The following is a 22,521-nucleotide window of genomic DNA, read 5'->3' as shown; positions in this document are numbered from 1 at the left end:
AAGCAAGGTATGCACGGGCTTACTTGTGCTTACTGACTAATCTGTAGTGCACAGTTTCACCTGTTTTTCACTAAATCTTGGTGAAACACAGGTGAAATTGTGTACTACATTAGTCGATAAGCACAAATAAGCCTGTGTGTACCTTGCTGATGGGGTAATCGTCCCTGCACACCCCTTTCTCTCTCATGTCCCTCTCATACAAAGGAACCTCCATCATACACCTCTCTGACACTGTCATACTCTCTCATACCTCTTCTTGTATGTATAATACATCTCTGTCATACATCCCTTTCTCTTAGGCCCCCATCTCACAGACTCACTCTCTCACACACACCCTTCTTTCATGCAAAAAATAAAAACAGTTGCTGTGGAGTCAATTCTGATTCACAGTGACTCCATGTGTGTTCAGAGTAGAACTGTGCTCCATAGGGTTTTCAATGGCTGATTTTTTCAGCAGTGGATCTCCAGGCCTTTCTTCCAAGGCACCTATGGGTAGACTCAGGCCTTAAACCTTTTGGTTAGCAGCCAAATGTGTTAACTATTTGCCCCACCCAGGGATTCCTGTTTCACGCAAACATCTCTCAAGTTGCTCCCCAAAACCCACCTTTCTCCTACTCTCACACACGTTGTTGTTGTTAGGTGCCTTCGAGTTGTTTCCGACTCATAGTGATCCCATATGACAGGGTAGAAGTGCCCCATAGGGTTTTCTTGGCTGTAATCTTTACAGAAACAGATCTCCAGGTCTTTCTCCTGCGCAGCTGCTTGGTGGGTTCGAACCACCAACCTTGCAGTTCGCAGCTGAGCACTTAACTGTTGTACCACCAGAGCTCCTTTCTCACACATATAAACCTCTCTATCTCTCATACAAACTTCTTTCTCTTCCTCTCACACATATTCACACATCTCTCAACCACACTTTTTTATTTCTCTCTCACACGCTTCTTTCTCTTCCTCATATGCTTACTCTTACAGCTTTCTCTCACATACACACCTCCGCTTTTTCAGGGCCCTTGTCTGTCTTCTTCAGTGCTAGGTCTCCAGTTCTTAGAATATCACTTGGCCCAGAGGGTGTTTGGGAAATGAAATAGACATGCATACACCTCTCTACCTCTTTCACACACACACATCACTCTCTCTCTTCCATCCCCTACCCACCTCCCTTCCCCCCGCCCCCGCCACATACACATCTCTGTCATCCACATTGGCCTACACTTTGGCCCTTTTCTCAGTCCCAGCCCCCTTTTTGCACCCCTGCTTGCTTGGCCCTTCCAGGAGTCAGGCCCCAGAGGCTTCCAGCTGGGCTTTCTTTGGCTAGGCTTGCTAATCTTTGAACTGTGCTCAGATCTGGAAGGGCCACAGGACTTCCCTGCCTTGCAGTGGGGAGAGGGCTGTTGCCAGATTCCTTAGTTATCCTAGAGCAGGCTCAGCCCCTCCCTGCTTCCTCCCCAGGTCAGGAGCAGCAGCGGGAGCCACGCGCGCGAGCAGGGTGGCTGTGTGTGCATTGCTATTAATCACCCCTCCTGGTCCGCTAACGAGGCTAATGCGGTAAGTGACAATAGCCCATCTTGGCTCCTGATTTAGGGGCTCAGGACGGAAGCTGGGCTCCTGGGAGTGAAGACGTGAATTCTCCACGACACTAAACCTTCAAATAAATCTCCCCCAGTCAGAGAAGCCCAGGGCACTAAATCCCATGCGCTGGTAATTGAAACCCTTAGAGCTTTCTTGGGTAGGGAAATTGCTGAGAGAGAGAGAGAGCACACGCGCGAGAGAGCACATGCGCGAGAGAGCAGCCCAGGGGTTTTGGATAGGGTGGTGGGCCAAGGCATGCAGAGGGCTCAGTGCCTGGGGAGGCTGCTGGGGACCCTCTATGAGCATGTGGGTGTCTACCATCCTGGTGTGGATGTCTCTTTGTCAGGGTTTCTTGGCAGAGGATTTTACTGTCTGGTTATGCTCATGTGGTCACTGCCCTACCCTCTTCCTACGAGGTCTATGAACACTTGATATTTTTCTGGGATAGTAGCTATGGAGCTTCTACCTTTTGAGAGCTTCTACCTTTTGAAACTCTTGGAGCCTCTGCCTCTCACTGACCATGAAGTGAGGCTTCATTTAAGCAAGAGGAATTTTCAACATTACCTCGATTGCCTCCTTCTGCTATTCCCACCTCTGTCACCTCCATACCTCCTAGCCCCCCACCTCTCACTCTTTCCCAACGTCCCTGTAAGTCCTCCTCCCATTAACTTGGTCACTGAATCATTCAACATTTCCTAACACCCACTCTGTACCAGACCCTATGCTGGGTCCAGAGTATACCAGGATGAATCAGATACTCTCCCTGCCCTCAAAGAGCTCAGAGTCTACCAGCGGAGACAGATGAATAAATAATTGCAAGGTTATATGATATGTGCAATAATAGTGGTATAGACATAAAAAGGACATAGCATGAAAAAAAGGATCCCTGGTGGCACAGTGGTTAAGCGTTCGGCTGCTAACCAAAAGGTTGGCACTTCGAATCCACTAGCTGCTCCTTGGAAACCCTATGGGGCAGTTCTACTTGCTGTGAGCTGGAATTGACTCGACAGCAACAGGTTTTCACAGGTGACACAGTGGTTAAAGCACTGGGCTGTCAAACAAAAGGTCAGTGTTCGAACCCACCAGCCATTCCATGGGAGAAAGATGTGGCGATCTGCTTCCGTAAAGTTTACAGGCTTGTAAACCCTATGGGGAGTTCTACTCTGTCCTATAGGGTCGCTATGGGGCTATGAGTCTGAATCCACTTGACAGTAGCGGGTTAGCATGAAAAAGAGAGTAATTAAGTATCAGGGAAGGCTTCAAAGAGGAAGTGTTGTCTGGGAGTAGTCTTAAAGGGTAAATAGGAGTTGGAAGTTGCCCAAGGGCAGATGGATGTCATGGACATTATTGGCATGGGAATAACACGTAAAGAGCTAAGTCTTGTCCAGCCATAGCACACAGTATTGTTGCTGGAGGAGATATGAAGCTGGAGAGGGGCTTGCATGAAAGGAGTTCAGAATTTATGCTGTGGGCTTTGGGAGCCAGAGAAGGGTCGTAAATGGCTGAATGATAGGCTCCAATTTGCGTTTTAGAAAGATCCTTCTAGCTGTAGAGATGGAAATGGATTAGAGGGGAGAAAGGTGTGTTAGGAGATTGAATAGTAAAGGCTAAAGATGATGGTGCTTGAACTAGGGGAATGGAGGGGAGAAGATGGTTCTGAGGGGCCCTTGGAGATAAAAACCACTATGATGTTGATTTACTGGATGTAGGGTCCTGAGTAAAGAGTAAGAGTCAAGATAGCTGGTTTAGAGAAGTCTGTGGATGGTGGTGCCATTCACTGAAATAAAGAAAGCAGGAGGAAGGCAGCTCTAGTGGAAGATAAGTCATGTTTCAGGTATGTTGAGCTTAAAGAGCCTGTGGGATATCCAAGTAGAGAGTCTCATACCAGTGCTACATTTGGTTCAGGGTTGGAGGTACAAATTGAGGAATTCCCAACATATAGGTGGTAAATGAAATCCACAGAGTGGAGATCATGCAGAGTGTGCAGAGAGAGAAGCAAATGGTGGCAAGGATAACAGTTAACATATAGCATGTAGCATGGTTAACATGGCCTCTGGAATTGCATTGCCTGAGTTGAAAGTCTAACACCACCCCTTACCAGGTAACCACGGGCAGGTTACAGAATTTCTCTATGCCTCAGTTTCCTCATTAGTAAAATGGAGATAAAATAGTACAGTGCTTGGCATAAGGTAAGCATTTGATTGATGTTATCACTTCCTTTCCTCCTCATCTGTTCAACTCCTACTCATTCATCACATCTCGGCTTGTTGTCTCTTCATCAGGGAAGCTTTTCTGGATTTCTCTGAGCAGGGCAAATCCTCATATTACAGGCTCCCATAGCACTGTTCACCTTTCTTTGACACAATTGCAATTTTACAATTGTTCGCATAATGATTTTACTGTATCTGTTCCCTCACTAGACTATAAGCTCAATGGGACGTAGATTTCATTGTATTCCTACATCCGGTATAGTACCTAGCACATGGAAGATATTCAATAAATATTTCTTGAATTAACAAATAAATGAATATGAATGAAGAGCATCCACTGTATTTGGAAAATGAAGATCATCAAGGACCTGATTAGGAGCAGTTTCAGTAGAGGGGTGGGAGTGAAAATTAGGCTGCAAGTGAGTTAAGAAATAGGAGATAAATGAATATGGACATCAACAAGACTCTTTGGAGCATCTTTGATGGGACATGAAGGAGAGGGAAAGGGCATTAGCTAAAGGATGCCATAAGCAAGAGAGAGAAGGATTGGTTGCTAATGGTGTTGTTGTAATATGGGGGAGACTGGCGCATATATATGCTGATAGAGGGAAAGGGGGGGATGCAGGAGAGAGGGGGGAATGGCCATGATAGCTTTCCAAGGGAGAATAGGTGGAATGGGATTCCAAGCCCAGGAGAAGGAAATAAGCTTAATCAGAAGGATGAATACCTCTTCCACTGAAACTGGAAAGAAAAAGGAGGTGACAGTGGGTCTGGAAGCTAAAGGAATTCATGCCTAAGAACTTCACTTGAGTGAAGTAGGAAGCAGGGCCACCTAGTAAGAGAGAGAGGGGCAGGAGGTAGAGAAGGGGGCTCAAGATAGTTAAATATTATAGGATTGTCTCTATGGGAAAGGAGAGACAGACCTGACCAAGGGCATGTAAAAGGATTGCTTAGTAGTGCTGAGATTGGAAACTGTGAATTTGTATTGGCATATATCTGCGTGGTTTTGTGATTTTCCCCAGCAGTACTTAGCCGCCTGTGCGTCTGAGATGAAAAGGAGAAGAGTTGGATTGTGGAGAAGGCAAAGGAAGTAAAGATGTTGAGTATGTTGGCAAGAGAGTGTTGAAGTTATGCGGCATGGAGTCCAGGCTAGAATCCATGAGTAAGTGGTGGCTTGGGAGATGGGAGAAGGATAGAGGGAGGAGCAAGTATAATGGATGCAAGGCTATGGGAGGGCTAGGGGCAGAGGGAGGTCTATCACAGAGCAATTTAGGATGTTGACAAGGCCTTCCAGGAGGAAGTGGAGGACAGGAAGAAAATTATCAGAGCTGACGAGGTCAGGGCAGTGATGGTGCTTGGGGTAGGGAGGTGTCAAAAGTCCTCAGTGAATGTGGGAAATGTGAGATAACAGTGATGAGGTGATACTTGAGCTGGTACTTGAGCCTCAGTGAGCCCAAAAGGGTCATAGACAATAGTTTGGAAGCATCAGTGGGGATTAAGTAGGACACTGGCCCCACCTCCTGGCCTGAGGAACATGGCCTTGGGGAGAATAAACAGCCTCCACTGGAGAGGACTGCAGGAAAGCGCTGTCTGCTGGGAATATGCTGGTGAAAGTGAAGAGAGGAAGTAAAGGGAATATCCAGAGACTGAGGATGGAGAAAGAGGGCAGTGGTGGGTCAGTGGTAGAATTCTCACCTTCCATGCAGGAGACTCGGGTTAAATTCCTGGCCAATGCACCTCATGCACAGTCTGTCAGTGGTGGATTGCATGTTGCCATGATGTTGAACAGCTTTCAGCAGAGCTTCCAGACTAAGACAGTCTACTTCCAAAAGTCAGCCAATGAAAACATTATGGATCACAACAGTCCCGTCTGCAACCCATCAGGGGGATGGCACAGGACCCAGCAGCATTTCGACCGATCGTTCATGGGATTGCAATGAGTCAGGGGCCAACTCTACCACAGTTAACAACAACAACGAGGATGGAGAGAGTGGTACTCAGTCCCAGACGGCATGATGGGAAGATGGTAGAGAGATACAGGTTGGCCCACCTCTGTCCCCAGCATCTCTCCTAGGACTGTTGGCTCTCTAGCCTCCCTCCCCCAACTTGACATCTCTCCTCTGGCATGAAGTACTCTCCACTCCATTCCACCCACACGTACATATTCCCCATCTCATCCATGCCTCCATCCTTCCTCTCCCCCCACCCCAGTTCTCCCTTCCCCAGCCTCTGCCCCTGCCCTGCCCCACCCTAGCCGGCCTGAGTGAGCGGGAACCCCTGCACCTTCATTTCTCAGGTCACTGCTTGGCTAATGGGCTATTAATTTGCTCAATCGTCCCCTGTGAGGCAAACTCAATTTCTGCCAGCCAGTCGTCCCTCCCTGTCGACAGCGTGATTGATTGGAGGAACAGCTGTCACCGCCCGGCTGCCTGCTCCCTGCCTCCTTCCCTCCGAGTCCGCACCACCCCTCCTTCTTGGGCCACCGCCCCTCGCCCACAGAGGCAGCGCACCCCTGCCACCTGCCCAAGGATCTGTCGCCAGCAATGAAAAATGACAGAAATATTTAAGGACAAATAAGGTTTCCCAACGCAATTGAAAATGATTACAGGCAGCTACAGATGGGGCCAATCTGATGCGCAGCAGCAAATCAAATCGAATTTCCTTATCGGCGTATTATTTTAGGCGTTATCTGGCACGTTGATGCAGTTATCAATTCAATTTCAGCCGCCGGTCTGCTGTTTACTGTCTCGCCTTTGCTGGGAAAAGGTAAACATGCTCAGCCCAGCAAATTAATTTCTGGCTGGAGCCAAAGGCTGCAAAAGGACTGCTATGCAGGACCCCCGGCCCCCACCTTGGCCCTGGGCTGCGGGGGGCCAGGCTGGCTGGTCCTGGGGCAGGCCAGAGCTCGCCCAGGGAGCAGAAGCCCCACTAGCTGCCTGCCCCAGCCTGGCCCCAGCCCCAAGCAGGATTCAGGGCTCAGAGGAGCCTGAGGTGACCGCTGTTGGCTCCGCTGCTGCTGCCAGGGAGAGGTGAAGGTCTCCCATTAATTCCCAGCTAAAAATGACAAATTCATCTTGGACGACAATTAAATGAAGTCAGTAATTGATGCTAATTGATCTCCAGATGCGAGGGCTCCCCTCAGCCTTAGCAGCACGTGGCAGTCTTACTCACTCCCCCACCCCAGCCTTGTCTTCCTCTCTTTCTCTACTTCTGTCTTAGTCCTTGCTCACTCCCTGGGGCTCTGGGGCTCTTGACCCTGCAGGTCTGTGGAAGACAGCTGGCCTGGGTTGGGCAAGCAGGCAGTGCCTGAGGCCCTGTACCCGGCCGACTGCCCATCCAGCCCCACAGGCACTTGTAATCAGTGCCCCAAGTTCTACCCATCAGCCTAGAAAGCAGGTAACACAGCTCTCCTTAGCGGTTCAGGATTTATTGCCCACAGCTGCGGAGGTTCCCACTTCATTTTTATAAGCCCATAGTCAGAGCCAGCAGGGGGTAGAGCACACTTGGATTTACTTTACTTTAAACAGTACAGTCTTAGCATTTTGGCTCCATGGCAAGGAAGGCACTGGGAGTGAGTGAAGTGTGCAGGCATGCTGGGGAGAGTATACAGGTATACTCAGTCTACACTGGAAGATATGCATAGGTGCTCAGTTGTGTTTATATAGGTGTGACAAAATATGCACATTTGTGGGAGCACCTGTGCATGCCAGTGCCAGCATGTGCGTGTGTGTGGCCAGACGTTGGAGAGGATATGCGTGCGTGTCCATATGTGAATACTTGCCTGCATTGGGCCCTTTTTTGCAGTTTGTAAAGCCTAATCCTGGGGGACTCTGGTAGGCCCCACCTGTCCCACCCCTTACTGGCCCAGACCAGCACAAGGAGCTGTCTGCAAGTTATTAACTAAGGCAGAGGGGGTACTGACTTGCAGTTCCAGAAGACAAGGGAGCTGCATTGTGTTTGGGACAGCCAAGGTCAGAGATGTGAGATAACTGCCACCCCTAAAGCCTCGCCAGCCTCTGAACAGCAGCTCCAGCAGCCACTTGGCTGGAGCAAAGGCACATGGGGCCAAGGGTTCAGGTTCTATGCCTAAGACTCGGGGAGTTTGTGCCTTGCTCAGAGATCTTGGCCCCAGCCCGAGCCCAAGTCTGAGCCCAAACCTGGCCACAGGTTGACCTCCACCCAGGCTGTCTTGCAGATGTTTGCCATTGGCACCTAAGAGCCATGTCTGGCTCAATCTGCCCCTTCTGCTGCTAAAGACAGTAAATAGTATCCATCACAATAGGGTTTGAGGCACCAGCCACGCTCTTGTTTCACAAGGACCTGGAGCTGCAGGAAGCCATGTGGAGTGGGCAGTGCCATTCTGAGCTGCTTCGGGCAGCATGGAGGGAGAAGGGAAGATAGCAAAGGCAAGTGGGTATGAATGTGTCACCCTTGTGTATTGTATCTAGGCATGTCACACATAAGCAGCCTGGTGCTGTATGAGGGGATCTCATGGAAAGAAGAGGAACGGGTGAAGAAAAGCATATATAGCAGGATAGATGGCCAGACTACCAGGGTCAGGGTAGGGACAAGGAATCAGAGAAAAACCCCACCGCATCTCCAGCTAAGGTCAGAGTCTTATGGAGGTTCAGCAAGGTCAGTAATTATTTATTCATTCATTCAATGAATATTTATTGGTTTCTACTATTACTGTTACTATTCTCTCACTTTAGGCTATGCCCTCTGCTAGATGCTAGGGCTATAGCAATGGACAGATTCATTCTTGCCCTCAAGAAATGTACAGTCTAGGAGGAACCCCAGAAAGCACGGCCCCTGGACTCTCTGTCAACCCAGAACTAAAACCATTCCCAAGGCCAACTCTTCAGACAAAGATTAGCCTGGACTATGGGACATAAAATGATACTCGTGAAGAGTGTGCTTCTTAGCTCAGGTAGCTACATGAGACTAAATGGGCAGCTCCTGTCCGGAGGTGAAATAAGAAGGCAGAGAGGATCAGGAGCTGGTTGAATAGACACAGGAAATCTGCGGTGGAAAGGAGGAGTGTGCTGTCACAGTATAGGGAGAGTAACCAAGGTCACATAACAACGTATGTATGGATTTTTGTATGAGAGACTAACTTGAATTGTAAACTTTCACTTGAAGTACAACAATAAAAATAAAAAATGAAAAAAGAAAGGTACAGTCTAGACAGGGTGATACCAAAACCCGTTGCTGTCAAGTCGATTCCGATTCATGGTGACCCTGTAGAACAGAGTAGAACTGCCACATAGGGTTTCCACAAGGTCGTAATCTTGCCAGAAGCAGACTGCCACATCTTTGTCCTGCAGAAAGGCTGGTGGGTTCGAACCACCGACTTTTTGATCAGCAGTCTAGCAATTAAACCACTGCACCACCAGGGGTCCTTAGAAGGTGATAGACATAAATAGGCAATTAGAACACTGCGTGGCAATAGAGGTAGCACAAGAGGCTGTGGGAACACAGGAGTCACCTAATGCAGTCTGAAGAGTCAAGGAAGGCTTCCCGGAAGAAGGAAGTCTTAAGTTGAGCCCTAAAGCATGGGTAAGTTAGCCAGCTTGTGCAAATGGCTCTTGCCTTTTAGTTATTCAGCAAGCCCAAAGCAAAGACAAATAGGCCTGTTTGGTTCCAAGTGATTCTGGAACCACTGAAAATGTCACCTCTACCCCTTGAGCACCAGCCACTGCCCTGCAGCCTGGCCAGGGGGTGCACAGCTGTTTGCAGGGCATCCCTGGGCACAGCAAATAAGTATAGGCCACAGCTAAATACATATCTCTCCCCGGCCCGCTCCACCCCCACCTCCTCGACCAGGGATGCCTATTAATCCTGACAAATGATGACTTACGAACATGTAATGCAAACTGATTCATCATACATTCAAATCCGCCGCCCCGCCCCAGCGGGAGGCCCCAGCCAGACAAGTGTATTACACGGATAATGTATTTGACGTATTAATAACACCAGCCACATTGCTCTGGCGCGGGGACTGGGGAATGCCAATATACGATGACAGATCACATATTGATGAAATCCAGATGTTTGGAATCATAGTCTTGGGGCCTTGTTCATATTGACTGAAGGTAAAAAATGCCGTCTGTCAGCATGTTAACTCTTCCTGTCCCACACTCAGCAGAGGCGCCAATCATGGTTTTCCGGAAACGAGAGGAGAAGGGGTTGAGTGGATAGAGAGGAGAGTAGATGAGTAATTAGGTGGTTTGGATGGACAGATGATGGATGGATAGAGCTGGAGGGGGGTGGATGGTTGTATTATGGGTAGGGTGGGTGGGACACTTTTTATGCCTTATATTCTTGACCTCTCAGCAGCATTTAACCCTGTGGATGACACCTCCCTCCTTGAAAGTTTTTCCTTCTTGGCTTTGATGTCGTCACACTTTCCTTGTTTTCATCCCACCTCTTGGCTGTTCCTTCTTAGTCCTTGATTATTTAACTTCCTCTGCCTGTTGGAGTTACTCAGGCCTCTGTTCTAGCCTTCTTCTCACTCTATTCTCTCTCCCTAGCTGATCTCACCTACTCTTAACTTCATTCATTCATTCAATAAATACTTACTGAATATATTTACCATATTCCAGACATTTTCTGAGCACAAAGGATACAGTGGTGATCTTCAATTTTTACCTATATGTCACCATCTCCCAGTTCTATGACTCTAGTTCCTGCCTCACATATAGTGGCCTGCTCCGCATTTTTATATAGATGGCTTCACAGTTCCTTGAATTAAGTACATCTGAAACTGAACTCATTTTCTTCCTTACTAGGCCTGCTACTCCTCTTGTGTTCCATAAGTCAGTAAATGTTTCCACCATGTAGCAGATGCTCAAGCCAGAAACGTTAGAGTCACCCTTGACTCCTTTCTGTCCTTCAACCCCCATGTCCAGTTCATCTGCTTCCCTTCATCTCCATCATCATCATCATCCTAGAGCAGATGACCATCATCTCTCATCGGAGTTAGTGAGATACCACCTATCAGCCTTCTTACACTCACTCTTACTGCTTTAGACCATTCTCTACTTCACAGTTAGAATGATCTTTTTAAGTTTAAATCTAATATGTCACTGCCCCACTTAAAACTCTTCAATGGCTTCTTGTATGTATAAAAAAGAAAATCCAAAATCATTAATGTAGATAAAAAGTCCTCCGAGAGCTGGTCTCTCTATCACCATTTCTCAACATTCTGCTGCTCAATCTCTCTATTCTGCCACACTGGACTTTTTCAGTTCCTCACATAGGCTTTCTTTTCTCTGTACCTTCAAACATGCTGTTTTCTGTCTACAACAATACTTCGCCCAATCTTTGCTTGACTGATTCCCACTCATCCTTCAGACCTTTGCTTAAATGTCACTTCTTTCACCCCTCAGACCAAGTGATACACTCCCATAGTTCCATGTACTTTCCTAAGACCACTCTAGTGACATTTGTTTAGTATCTCTATCCCCAGTTACATCCTATTGTGTTCCCCCCCAAAATGTGTGTCAACTTGGCTAGGCTATGATTCCCAGTAGTGTGTGGTTGTCCTCCATTTTGTGATTTGATGTGATTATCCTGTGTTGTAAATCCCAGCCTTTATGCTTGTGGTTATGATCCTATTTGGGAGTGAGCTGTCTGTTATGTTAATGAGGCAGGACATACGGTGCAGAATTAGGCTGTATCTTGAGTCAATCTCTTTTGAGATATAAAAGAGAGAAGTGAGCAGAGAGGAGTGGGATCTCATAACCACCAAGAAAGAAGAGCCAGGAGCAGAGCACATCCTTTGGACCCAAGATCCCCATGCTGAGGAGTTCCTAGACCAGGGGAAGATTGATGACAAAGACCTTTTCCCAGAACTAACAGAGAGTGAAAGCCTTCCCCTAGAGCTGATGCCCTGAATTCAGACTTCTAGCCTCCTAAACTGTGAGAGAATAAATTTCTATTTGTTAAAGGCATCCACTTCTGGTATTTCTGTTATAGCAGCTCTAGATAACTAAGACAGGTCCTAAACTCCTTTAGGACAGACATTCTGTCTGTCTTATTCATTAAGGTATGGCACTTGCACTCTATCAGACCCAAAGGTGGTATCCAATAGATTTCTGTTAAATATTATTGAATTGTTATCTAGGTGAGTTGATAGGTAGGTAGATGGGTGTTGCTCAGTGGTTAAGAGCACTGGCTTTGGAGTCAGATAGATCTGGGTTTAAATCTCTGCTCTGAACTTTCTAGTTCTGCCACTGCATTGTTCTGAGCTGAGCCCCACTTTCCTCATCAGTGTGACGGAGGTAATAATACCTAGCTCACAGGATGATTGTAAGGATTAAATGAGATCAAATATGTCTAGCACTAAACCTACAGCCTGACATATAATGACGCTCATTAAATAGTTATAATTATTATTACTATTGGACAGATAATGGATAAATAGATGGCTGGATGGACAGATAGATATATTGACATACAAACTACTAAATAGATATATGGGTATGGATGGATAGGAAGAAGGAACTCCCTGGGAGCTGTAGGGGCCATGGTGGTTACTGAGTGGTAAACGATCTTGATCATCACAGGGAAGAAGACCAGATACAGTGCAAGGCCAGGCTGGTGTCAGGATAGGGTAGATACAGGGTAGATATTTGTGCTAATGTCTTACTAGGGACAATAATAGGAATCCTCACTTTTACACAGCCCTGATTTAATTGGATCACCACAGAACTTTCACAGCCCTAATTTAATTGGAATTTTACACAAAGAGAAACTTAAGTTCAGTAATGTTAAGTGTTTGCCCAAGGTCACATAGCTAGTAAGAGGCAACTCTGTTGAATTCTGCTTGAAGGCTATTCTGTTTTGGTCACTAGGAAATGGAAGCCCTTCTGTTTGGGGGGTGAGTGAAGAGGTAGGACACACACGTGTACACACAGATACATACATATACACATACGTACTCTTAAAAGTCCCAGTCTCCATTGCCATCCGTCATTAGAGTCACTCATATTTTAACCCTCTCCATCCTTAGTCAGACACCAGGCAATCAAGCCCTGCTTTTTGTGGTCTGTAGCAAAAAGATAATGGAGATGGAATTTGCTGCTCAGACAAGCAGAGATACAAGAATGGAACCCACAGACAACAGAACTGGGACAAAACCAAACAGGCCAAACCAGAGAGGCAATTACATGGTGGGAGTTGCAGGGCCGGAGGTGAGTTAGTGAGGGGAGGGCTTTCCCTTTGAATGAGACCCTCATCCTCCATGTGTCCATTAGGCTTTGCTACGGAAGATGGCAGAGAAGGAGCAGCCTGGGCTGGCCCTTGCATTGCCAGGAGCAGCTTGTTCCAAAAAAAAAAAAAGAAAAAACCCAAACCTGTTGCCATCGAGTCAGTTCTGACTCATAGCTACCCTATAGGACACAGTAGAACTGCCCCACAGGGTTTCCAAGGAGTGGCTGGTGGATTTGAACTGCCAACCTTTTGATTAGCAGCCAAACTCTTAACTGCCTGTTCCCAGTGGTCAGCAATTCCCAACAGAGGGGGGCAGCAGAGGGCTGATCTGGGACCCCAGGTACCTGAGGCCTTGTTCCAAGGCTAGAGGGCTGGACTGACTAGAGCCTGGCCCAGGCAAGGGAGAGGGCCTCCTTAACTTGACCTCACCTCTCTACTGAGCATGCCTAGCCCACTTCACAGTTGGCCACTTTCTGTTCAAGCCTCACTGTTTTCTGGTGGGGAAGCTATTCTAGCTTCCTTTTGGAGGTCACACATGCCAGGCTAGAACTTGATTTCAGGTCTCTTGACTCTCAGTGCCCTATCCTGTACAGTCACCTCTCAGCTCCTTGAGCTTGAATCGCCTTATGTAAGGCTGGGATAGGGTCTGGGGATACCTGCGCAGGCAGAGAAGCTGAGGTAGCAGATGGCGGCGGCGGCGGCGGCGGCTGCGGCTGGGGTGGCAGGAAGGGAGGTGCGGTAATGAATGTGGACGGAAGGCGGAATGAGCGATCCATCTTTGCATGGGAGAGGAGGGGGCTGCAGGCGTTCCCGCCACACACTCACACACTCAATCAGGCGCTGTCAGACCTCCGGCCGCCTGGCATTTTGGTGAAGAATCTCTCAGCTAAAAATTGTTGTCAGTCCCATTTCCTCGTTATCAGTGCAAGGGCTGAGGCAGCGCCCGGGGATTAGCAGGAGCGGCGTGCGCCCGCACCCGCCATCCACCGCCGATAACACTGGGCCTCCCGCCTCACCTCCCCATTCATCATCTTTAGCACTGACAGCCCGTCCCAGTCCCTGTCCCCATCCCCTCGTGCTTCCACGTCTCCCCACTATGCTGTTTAGCCTGGCTCCTGACCGTTCTGGGGAGCTGAGCCAGGATTCAACCTAGGCTTCCATGACCCAGACCCACCTGTGGCAGAAGGGCTGGGCTGGCTGTGGGAGTGGATGGGAGAGGGGAATGTTCAAGGAGAAGATGCTTTCTGACAACCTGCCTCTGGTAGGCTCTGTCAACCTACCTGTTATGGTGGCAGCCGTGCTGGAGCAGGGATTCCTGCATCAGATGGGCAGTTAGACTAAGGATTTCTTGGAGGCCTCTCCAGCCCAAGATGAAGTTCCACATTCTGGGGATTGTGGAAAGGAAGAGCCAGGGGATGCCTCCTCCCAGGCCTAGGAAGAGTAGGGGGTGAGGGCTTCGTTCCCACCCCAGCAAGACCACAGCCCCCTCCTCTTGGCCATCCCCAGCAGTTTTATGGCCCATTTTATGGCCACTGTAATGGCCCAGGTCAAAAGCTTCAGGGAGCTGTATTCTGGGAATTATGCAAACGAGGAGCAGGCCCAGGGCCAGAGTATGGATTTTGTCATTAAACCTGGGCAGGCCATGTCGTTAGTGCAGTAAAACCCACGTCATGACCACAGGTCTCAATATAAAATTATAGGGAACACAGCGGGGGAGGGGAAGCAGGGGGACCACAGCCATGATGACACCTGCCACTCTAACCCCTGAGAAAATGGGACAGGGTGGAGGGCACAGGCTGTGGGGTCTCTCTGCTGATCACTGTCAATGCTATTCCTGAAGCTGGGAGCCAGGAAGAGACCCCATTGTCCTGATAGGGAAACTGAGGCCAAGCTCAGAAGAGTAGAAGATCCCCGTGGCAGCAAAGCAGAGGAACTGAGAATAAGTATATGGAAATACTGATTCCTGGTCCCCAGGCTTAAAGGGGGGAATCTGAGCTCCAGGAAGCTCCAAGAACCAGACTTGGTGTCCCAGGCTAAAGGGAGCTGAAAACCTGGTATTTCCATCTCAACTCAGACCCCTGCCCTGAGCCCTCTTTCTTCAGTCTCCTCTCTTACCAGTTCCCCCTTATATCCCAGACCCTGCCTCAATTTCTTGGTTTTGTTAGTGTGTGTTTGTGTGTATGTCTGTGTGTTTTATTGTGGCCTGTTTTAACAGCCTTGTCAACTCTCCCATACTCATCGTCATGCCTTTGTTCAAGCATCAACTCCTCCATGGATCCTATGAGCCCTCTGGCCCCTTCCTGACCTCCCATAGTACCTGTTCATGTCTCCCTCATGTCCCCGACCAGGGCTACCCTGACTAGAATCACTGACTTCCTTTTTGGCTTTTCCACTAGTTTGTGATCTCCTAGAAGTCAAGAATGTGTTTTACCTTTGAGCTCCAGTTTCTCCTAGAATAACAGCCAACATAGAATCACTGTTTAATAAATGTTTGTTGAATGAATAAACAAATGAAGCCAAGTCCAGGGATCCGTGATGAGTTGTGAGCTGCAGTTTCCCCATTTGTAACATACAGACAGTGGCCTGAAGAATGTTTCAGGTCTCATTCATCTCTGAGATTCTCTGACTGAGTGAATTTAGGGTCAGATGAGGGCCACATCTGCTTCTTTTACTCAGAGATACTTTCCAGTGTCCCCTGAGCATCTGAGGCCCAGCCACCAAGGTAAAGCCAAGCACATGATCGGTAGGGCCCCTTCCCCTCCTCAGAGACCTAGCCACACAGACTGGAGCCACACCTACCCCGCACTGGCATTCACAAAGCTCCACACCTGATGTCCAGCTCTGTAAAGATTCTAAAACAATTTTCTCTTTTCTCTCTCATCTCCTCCCCTTCCTCCTTTCCTTTCTCTTCTCCTCTTTCTTGCTTCATCATTGAGCATTTAGTCTATGCCAGGCCTGTTATCAATTATCTATAGATACAAAGATAAATAAGAAATGGTCCCTGCCCACAAGGAACTCACAGCACATTCATTCATTCATTTCTGACTATTCTCTGCCTGGCACACTTCTAAGGTGCAACTTAAATTTCATTCACTTCTTTGATTAAGCCTTCTATTTTTGCCACTCCTCAAAACATACAGTCAGAATGAACTGCTCCCTCCTTTGGGCTCTCAGATGACTTAATCTTGGCATCCAGGAGAGTCATGATCATCCTCAGTCTTATGCCAAAGGGAGGTGGGTTCTTGTGCTCACACTGAACTGGGAGTTCCCTCAAGACTAGGTTGTTAGATTTAGCAAATAAAAATATAGGACACCCAGTTAAATTTGAATTTTAGATAAACAATTAATAATTTTTAGTATAAATACGTCCCATGCAATATTTGGAATATATTTATACTAAAAAAGTATTCATTGCTTATCTGAAATTCAAATTTAACTGGCCATCCTGTATTTAATCTGGCAACCCTACTCAGGCAAACATTTTGGTCATCACTGCATAGGCTTTATCTCTCTAAAAGCTAAGACCCTCTGCAGGCACCAGTGAGATGAAGAAGTGGAGGGGGAAGATCTGAGCTCACTCTAAAGAACTCCTTTCTGCAGTCAGAACGTCCATGGATAGGCACCCCTACACCTGTATGCAGAGGCTAGAGGAGCATTGGATGGGAAGAGTGGCAAAGGAGGGGACTTAGCCATCCCAAGCGTATTGCACTAGATGACCTTCAGGCTTCTTTCCAGCATGGAATGTTCTGGTTACTATCAATGACAGAGTTGGGAATAGAGTTCAGACTCCCAGCTAGCCCCCAAGCCAGCATAGAGAGCACTACACCCACATGTGCTCATATGTACTATTGTTGTGAGGTGCTGTTGAGTCAGTTCCAACTCATAGCGACCCTATGTACAACAGAACAAAACACTGCCTGGTCCTGTGCCATCCTCACAATTGTTGCTATGTTTGAGTCCATTGTTGCAGGCACTGTGTCAGTCCATCTCGTCGAGGGTCCTCCTCTTTTTAGCTGACCCTCGACCTTACCAAGCATGATGTCCTTCTCCAGAGACTGGTCCCTCCTGATAACATGTCCAAAGTACGTGAGATGAAGTCTCACCATCCTTGCTTCCAAGGAGCACTCTGGCTGTACTTCTTCCAAGACAGGTTTGTTCGTTCTTCTGGCAGTCTGTGGTATATTCAGTATTCTTCGCCAACACCGTAATTCAAAGGCATCTTTCGTCTGCTCATGTATTAAACAAAAACAAAAAAACAAAAACCAAACCCGTTGCTGTCAAGTCAATTCCAACTCATAGCAACACTATCAGACGGAGTAGAACTGTAGAACTGCCCCATAGGGTTTCCAAGGAGCAGCTGGTGGATTTGACCTGCCATCCTTTTGGTTAGCAGCTGAGCTCTTAACCACTGCGCCTCCAGGGCTCCAGGGCTCATATATTAGGGATACACAATTTTGGAGGGGAAGAACCCAGAATCAGTGAGACTCATAAGAAGCCAATGAGTTTATCCAAGTGAGAGGCAATGGGACCTGAACCAGGAGAATATAGAATCAAGGGCTATTAAAGAACAGAATAAACGTGACTTGGTGGTTCAATGAATGTGGAGGAGGTGGTGAATTTGGGAGGGGTGGTAAGGCAAGGGTAGGAGCCTAGGGTAAAGCTAAGTTTTCTGGCTTAGGGGGCTAGGTGAATGAAGGCATCAGTAACTGAGTTGGGCACTGCTGAAGGAGGAGCAGGTTTGGAAGGGGTGAAGAAGTTGAAGAACTCAATTTTGAATTGTTGAGTTTCAGATTCTTGTGGGACATATAGGCATTGATATCCATTAGGTGTTTGGATATAAGGGTCTGGAGAACAGAGGAGGGATGTGGGGTCGAGATGGAGATTCTGGAGTCACTGGAGTCAACAAGGCACAGGTGGGCGTTAGGGGTCTAAGAATGAACAAGGTCATCCTGCTTGCAGAGTGAGGAAGAGTCTGAGTATAGAACCCTCGGGGAAAGTGATGAACTGGGAGAGAATGCTACCCTGGAAGTCACCTGGGTCTTTTTCAATCTTTCCCACTCAACTGTGAGGACCTCAGGAGCAGGGACTAGATCTGATTCCATTCTGTGTCCCCACTTCTCTGTACTGGGTCTGTTTGTTGAGTAATTGCAGGAATGAGTTCCCTTTCTCCTTCTTTTCTTCCTTCTCTAGCAGTGGGGAAAATAGAGACAGAGGGGGCACTGGATATTCTGGGTGATGGTATGAGTAAACCAAGAGATTCTTCACTAATACGTGTAAAATTAAGTGATCAAAGTTTGATTGCACAGAGCATTGATTGTGTCCTGATAGATTTCCAAGAGGGGCCACTAGCTAAGGAGGCGCCTTTCCCAGCCACAGCCTCTGAAGCTGCAAAGAGGAGTAATGCTTATGGACTCAGATCCTCACACACATACCTCCTCTTGGCCAAGAAGCCCTAGGAGGCAGCCGGGTTAGGTCGGAAGATTGAGACACTGGATTTCCCGCCATGGACTAGCCCAGCTTATGTGCCTGTCTGTTCTTCCCTCATCAGGTAAGAAGAAGGCAGCAGCATTGTTTGACAGCCAGGCCCCCATTTGCCCCATCTGCCAGGTCCTGCTGAGGCCCAGCGAGTTGCAGGAGCATATGGAGCAGGAACTGGAACAACTGGCCCAACTGCCCTCCAGGTAAGCCACCTACCAGGTCCCAGAGACAGCCGTCTGGCCCACACCCAGCCTTTAGGTAGATGACTTGACCATGATGCCATATTCCCCCCACTCTGCTTTCTTCCATAATTTCTCCTGCAGACCCACCTCAGATCCTCCAGTTGAATAGTGCTACTTTTCTCTTCCTGCTGTATTTTTGGCAATGGGAGGAGGCTGACCCCTTAGGTCTCAGCCTCCAAAGAGCACGAGAGAGGCTGAGCCCAGAGTAGGGTAAAAGAAGTAGGTCTGGAGCATGGCAGCCCCAATAGAAGTGCAGCCTGGTGCTGTCATCCAGGGGAGTGAGCACTACCTTCTCTATGAATGTCAAGGTCTCTCCCTTGCTCCTGCCTGAAGGACTGGGCTTAGCAACTCAAGGGCCTTGTGGAGGAGTCAGGTTATTGAAGGGAACAGAGGAGGGGTGTAACAAATTACCTCAAATCTTAGTGGTTTAAAGTGACCATTTTTATCGCTTCTCGGCCTTTTGGCTAAGATCAGGTGTAAAGTGACCATTTTATTATGCTCATGGAATCTATAGGGTCAGAAATTCAGACGGGCCTACAGGGAATGACTTGTATCTGTTCCATAATGTCTGAGGTCTCAGCTGGGAAGACTGGATAGCTGGGAGCTGGAATCATCTGGAGGCTCCTTCACTTACTTATCTGGTGGTTGATGCTGGCTGTCTCCTAGGACCTCAGTTAGGGCTGCAACCAAAGCACCTCTCCATGTAGCCTGCGCTTCCTCATAGCATGGCAGCCTCAGGGTAGATGAACTTCTTACATGGCAGCTTAGAGCTCCAAAAACAAATGTTCCTGCCAAGGAGATGGAAGCAGGATCATCCTTTATAACCTAGCCTCAGAAGTCACTTATTGTCACTCCCACTCTACTCTATTGACTGAGGCAGTATTAGCCCACCCTGATTCAGGGGGAGGGGACATACACCCCACTTTTTGATGGGAGGAGTGGTAAGGTCACATTATATTAGAGCATGTGAGATGGGAGATATTGCTGCAGCCACCTTTGGAAAACACAATCTCCCACAGGGGTGAGCAGCCTGCCCCACCACCTCTAAACCCTACCCCCTTGTTCAGTTCGGGTCAGCAGACTTGACTGATCCTCTCTCCTTCTCCCTCTCACCTAATCCCCTGTGAAGGGTGTAGGGAACCCAAAGGTGAATCAGATAATATTCCTACCCTCAGATAGTAGATAAGTGGTAACTGGTGAGGGGTAAGACAGTACACAATACTAGGGAAGTCAGCACAACTTGACTAGGGCAAAGTCATAGAAGCTTCACGGACACATCCAAATACCCTGAGTGACCAAGCTAATGGGCTGAGGGCTGGGGACCATGGTCTCGGGGGACATCTAGCTCAACTGGCATAACATAGTCTGTAAAGAAAATGTTCTACATCCAACTGTAGTGAGTGGTGTCTGGGGTCTTAAAAGCCTGCGAGCGGCTATCTAAGATACATCTACTGGTCCCATCCTGGCTGGAGCAAAGGAGAATGAAGAAAACCAAAGACACAAGGGAAAGATTAGTCCAAAGGACTAATGGACCATAACTACCACAGCCTCCACCAGACTGAGCCCTGAACAAGTAGATGGTGCCTGGTTACCACCACCGACTGCTCTGGCAGGGATCACATAGAGGATCCCAGACAGAACAGGAAGAAAATGTAGAACAAAATTCAAATTCACCAAAAAAGGATAGGAAAAAAAAAAAAAACCAGGCTTGCTGGTCTGACAGAGACTAGAGAAACCCTGATAGTATGGTCCCCAGACACCCTTTTAATTCTGTACTGAAGTAACTCCTGAGGTTTACCCTTCAGCCAAAGATTAGATAGGTCTGTAGGACCAACAATAACACACATGAGGGACGTGCTTCATAGTTCAATCATGTATAGAAGACTAATGGGCATGCCAGCCCAAAAACAAAGACGAGATGGCAGGAAGGGACAGGAAAACTGGATGAATGGAAGCAGGGAACCCAGGGTGGAGAAGGGGAGAGTGTTGACACGTTGCGGGGTTGGGAGCCAATGTCACAAAACAATTTATGTATTAATTGTTTAATGAGAAACTAATTTGCTCCGTAAACTTTCACCTAAAGCACCATTTAAAAAAAAGAGAGAGTCCTACCCTCAGAAGCTCATGGTATGAGAGTGAGGAGAGTCACGCAATACAAACCCTGAGGACAGAGACTCCTATACGGGAAGAACTCAAGTGTGGGAGTGTCAAAGAGGCCTCAAACCCAACACTGGGCACAGAAGGCTTCTTAATGGAGACGAGGCCTGAGCTGAATTTTGAAGGCAAATGTATTAGTTATCTATTGCTGTGTTACAAATTACCCCAAACAAACAACAAACATTTATTGTTTCACACTTTCTGTGGGTCATCAATTCAAGAGCAGGTGGTTCTACCTCAGGATCTCTCATGAGGTTGCAATCAAGATGTCAGCCAAGTCTGCAGTTATCTGAAGGCTTGACCGAGATCCATTCCATGATGATTCACTCACAAGGCTGTTGGCAGGAGGCCTCAGTACCTCAACACATGGGTCTCTCCATGAGGCTGCATGAGTGTCTGCATGACATGGCAGCTGACTTCCCCCAGAGCGAGTGATCCAAGAGAAAAAGATTAAGAAGGAAGACATAATGCCTTTCATGACCTAGACTTGGAAGTCACACACTGTCACTTCTGCTATATTCTATTCACTAGAAGCAAGTCATCAAATCTAGCCCACACTCAAGAGAGAATTATGCTCTATCTCTTAAGGGAAGAATCTCAAATAATTTGTGGGCATACTTTAAAACTACCACAGTAGACTATACTAATAAGAATAACAACCCTTGCTGAGCCCTCACTATGTGCTAAGTAGTTTACATTGCATTAATTTATTTTATCTTCATAACTCTCTGAGGTAGGTAATAACCATCACTCCCATTTTACGGATGAGGAAACTGAGGTACAGAGGGGTTAAGTGACCTCCCTAAGGTTGCACACCTAGTAAGTGGGAAAGACAAGATTCACACCCAAACAGTGTGACTCCACTGCTCATGCTGGAATTAGCCTGGCAGAGACAGAGTGAAACAAACACCCTTCTAGTGCTGAGTTCGCATATCTCAGTTCTCCCAGCCCAGGAGGGTTTTTGTGCAATTTCTCCCAATGGAAGACTTCCCCTCAAAAGGAATGAAAAGAAGCAGAGATGGAGAGACCTGTGGAGCCTTGTAAAGGCAGTGTGTCCCTAAGGATCTAGAGAATGGAGACCCCAGAGCTCTCCTTCTGCCCCTTCAGCCTAGTCCCCATGGCCCCACACCTACACTACCCAGGGCACCCACTCTGCCTGTAGCCTTGCTCCACCCCAACCACGATCCTGCACCCATCCGTTATCCCCCACATCCTCTCAGAGCATCCTCTACTCTCACATCTTTGCCCCCCAGTGCCTGCTTCCCCATTCAGAGCCCCTACATCTGCTTCACACCGCTCACGGCTATGTCTTGCACCCTCCACTTCGTGCCCCTCACGTCTGGGCCCAGCCCAGCACCCCCTAACCCTTGCACGCCCTGCGCCCGGGCACGCCCCGCCCCCCCGCCCCGACCAGCTGCCCCCCACCCCACACCGGGTGTCTGACAGCCGGACAGCGGGATCTGCACAGCAAGTGAAATTCCCTTCGGATCGATAAAGCCGAAGCGCTGGCGGCGACGGGTCGATGGTTTTATCTGTCTCGGGCCCCGCCGCGCCCGGCGCGCTGACAGTCCGACGGCGGGCAAAGGCGTTCAAGGGCAGCCCCTCCCGCCGCCCCCTCCCCTCGCCTCACCGCCCCCTCCCCTCGCCTC

At 48.2% G+C, this 22,521-nt stretch overlaps 1 protein-coding gene across 3 annotated transcripts in view; it reads left to right on the top strand.

Moving 5' to 3' along the window:
• Positions 1 to 22,521, top strand: part of RNF220 (ring finger protein 220) — a 270,289-nt gene that overhangs the window by 213,932 nt on the left and 33,836 nt on the right. For all 3 annotated transcript variants that reach the window (XM_004371814.2, XM_012554248.2, XM_012554249.2), the window contains one exon: positions 18,544 to 18,676. In XM_004371814.2, the coding sequence (XP_004371871.1) occupies positions 18,544 to 18,676 (133 nt within the window). The remainder of the gene's footprint in view (positions 1 to 18,543; positions 18,677 to 22,521) is intronic.

This window comes from Trichechus manatus, unplaced genomic scaffold (genome assembly GCF_000243295.1).
Source record: "Trichechus manatus latirostris isolate Lorelei unplaced genomic scaffold, TriManLat1.0 scaffold00015, whole genome shotgun sequence".
Lineage (NCBI taxonomy): Eukaryota > Metazoa > Chordata > Mammalia > Sirenia > Trichechidae > Trichechus > Trichechus manatus.
The sequence above is the reverse complement of the archived record's forward strand: the minus strand, read 5'-3'. Positions and strand labels throughout refer to the sequence as shown.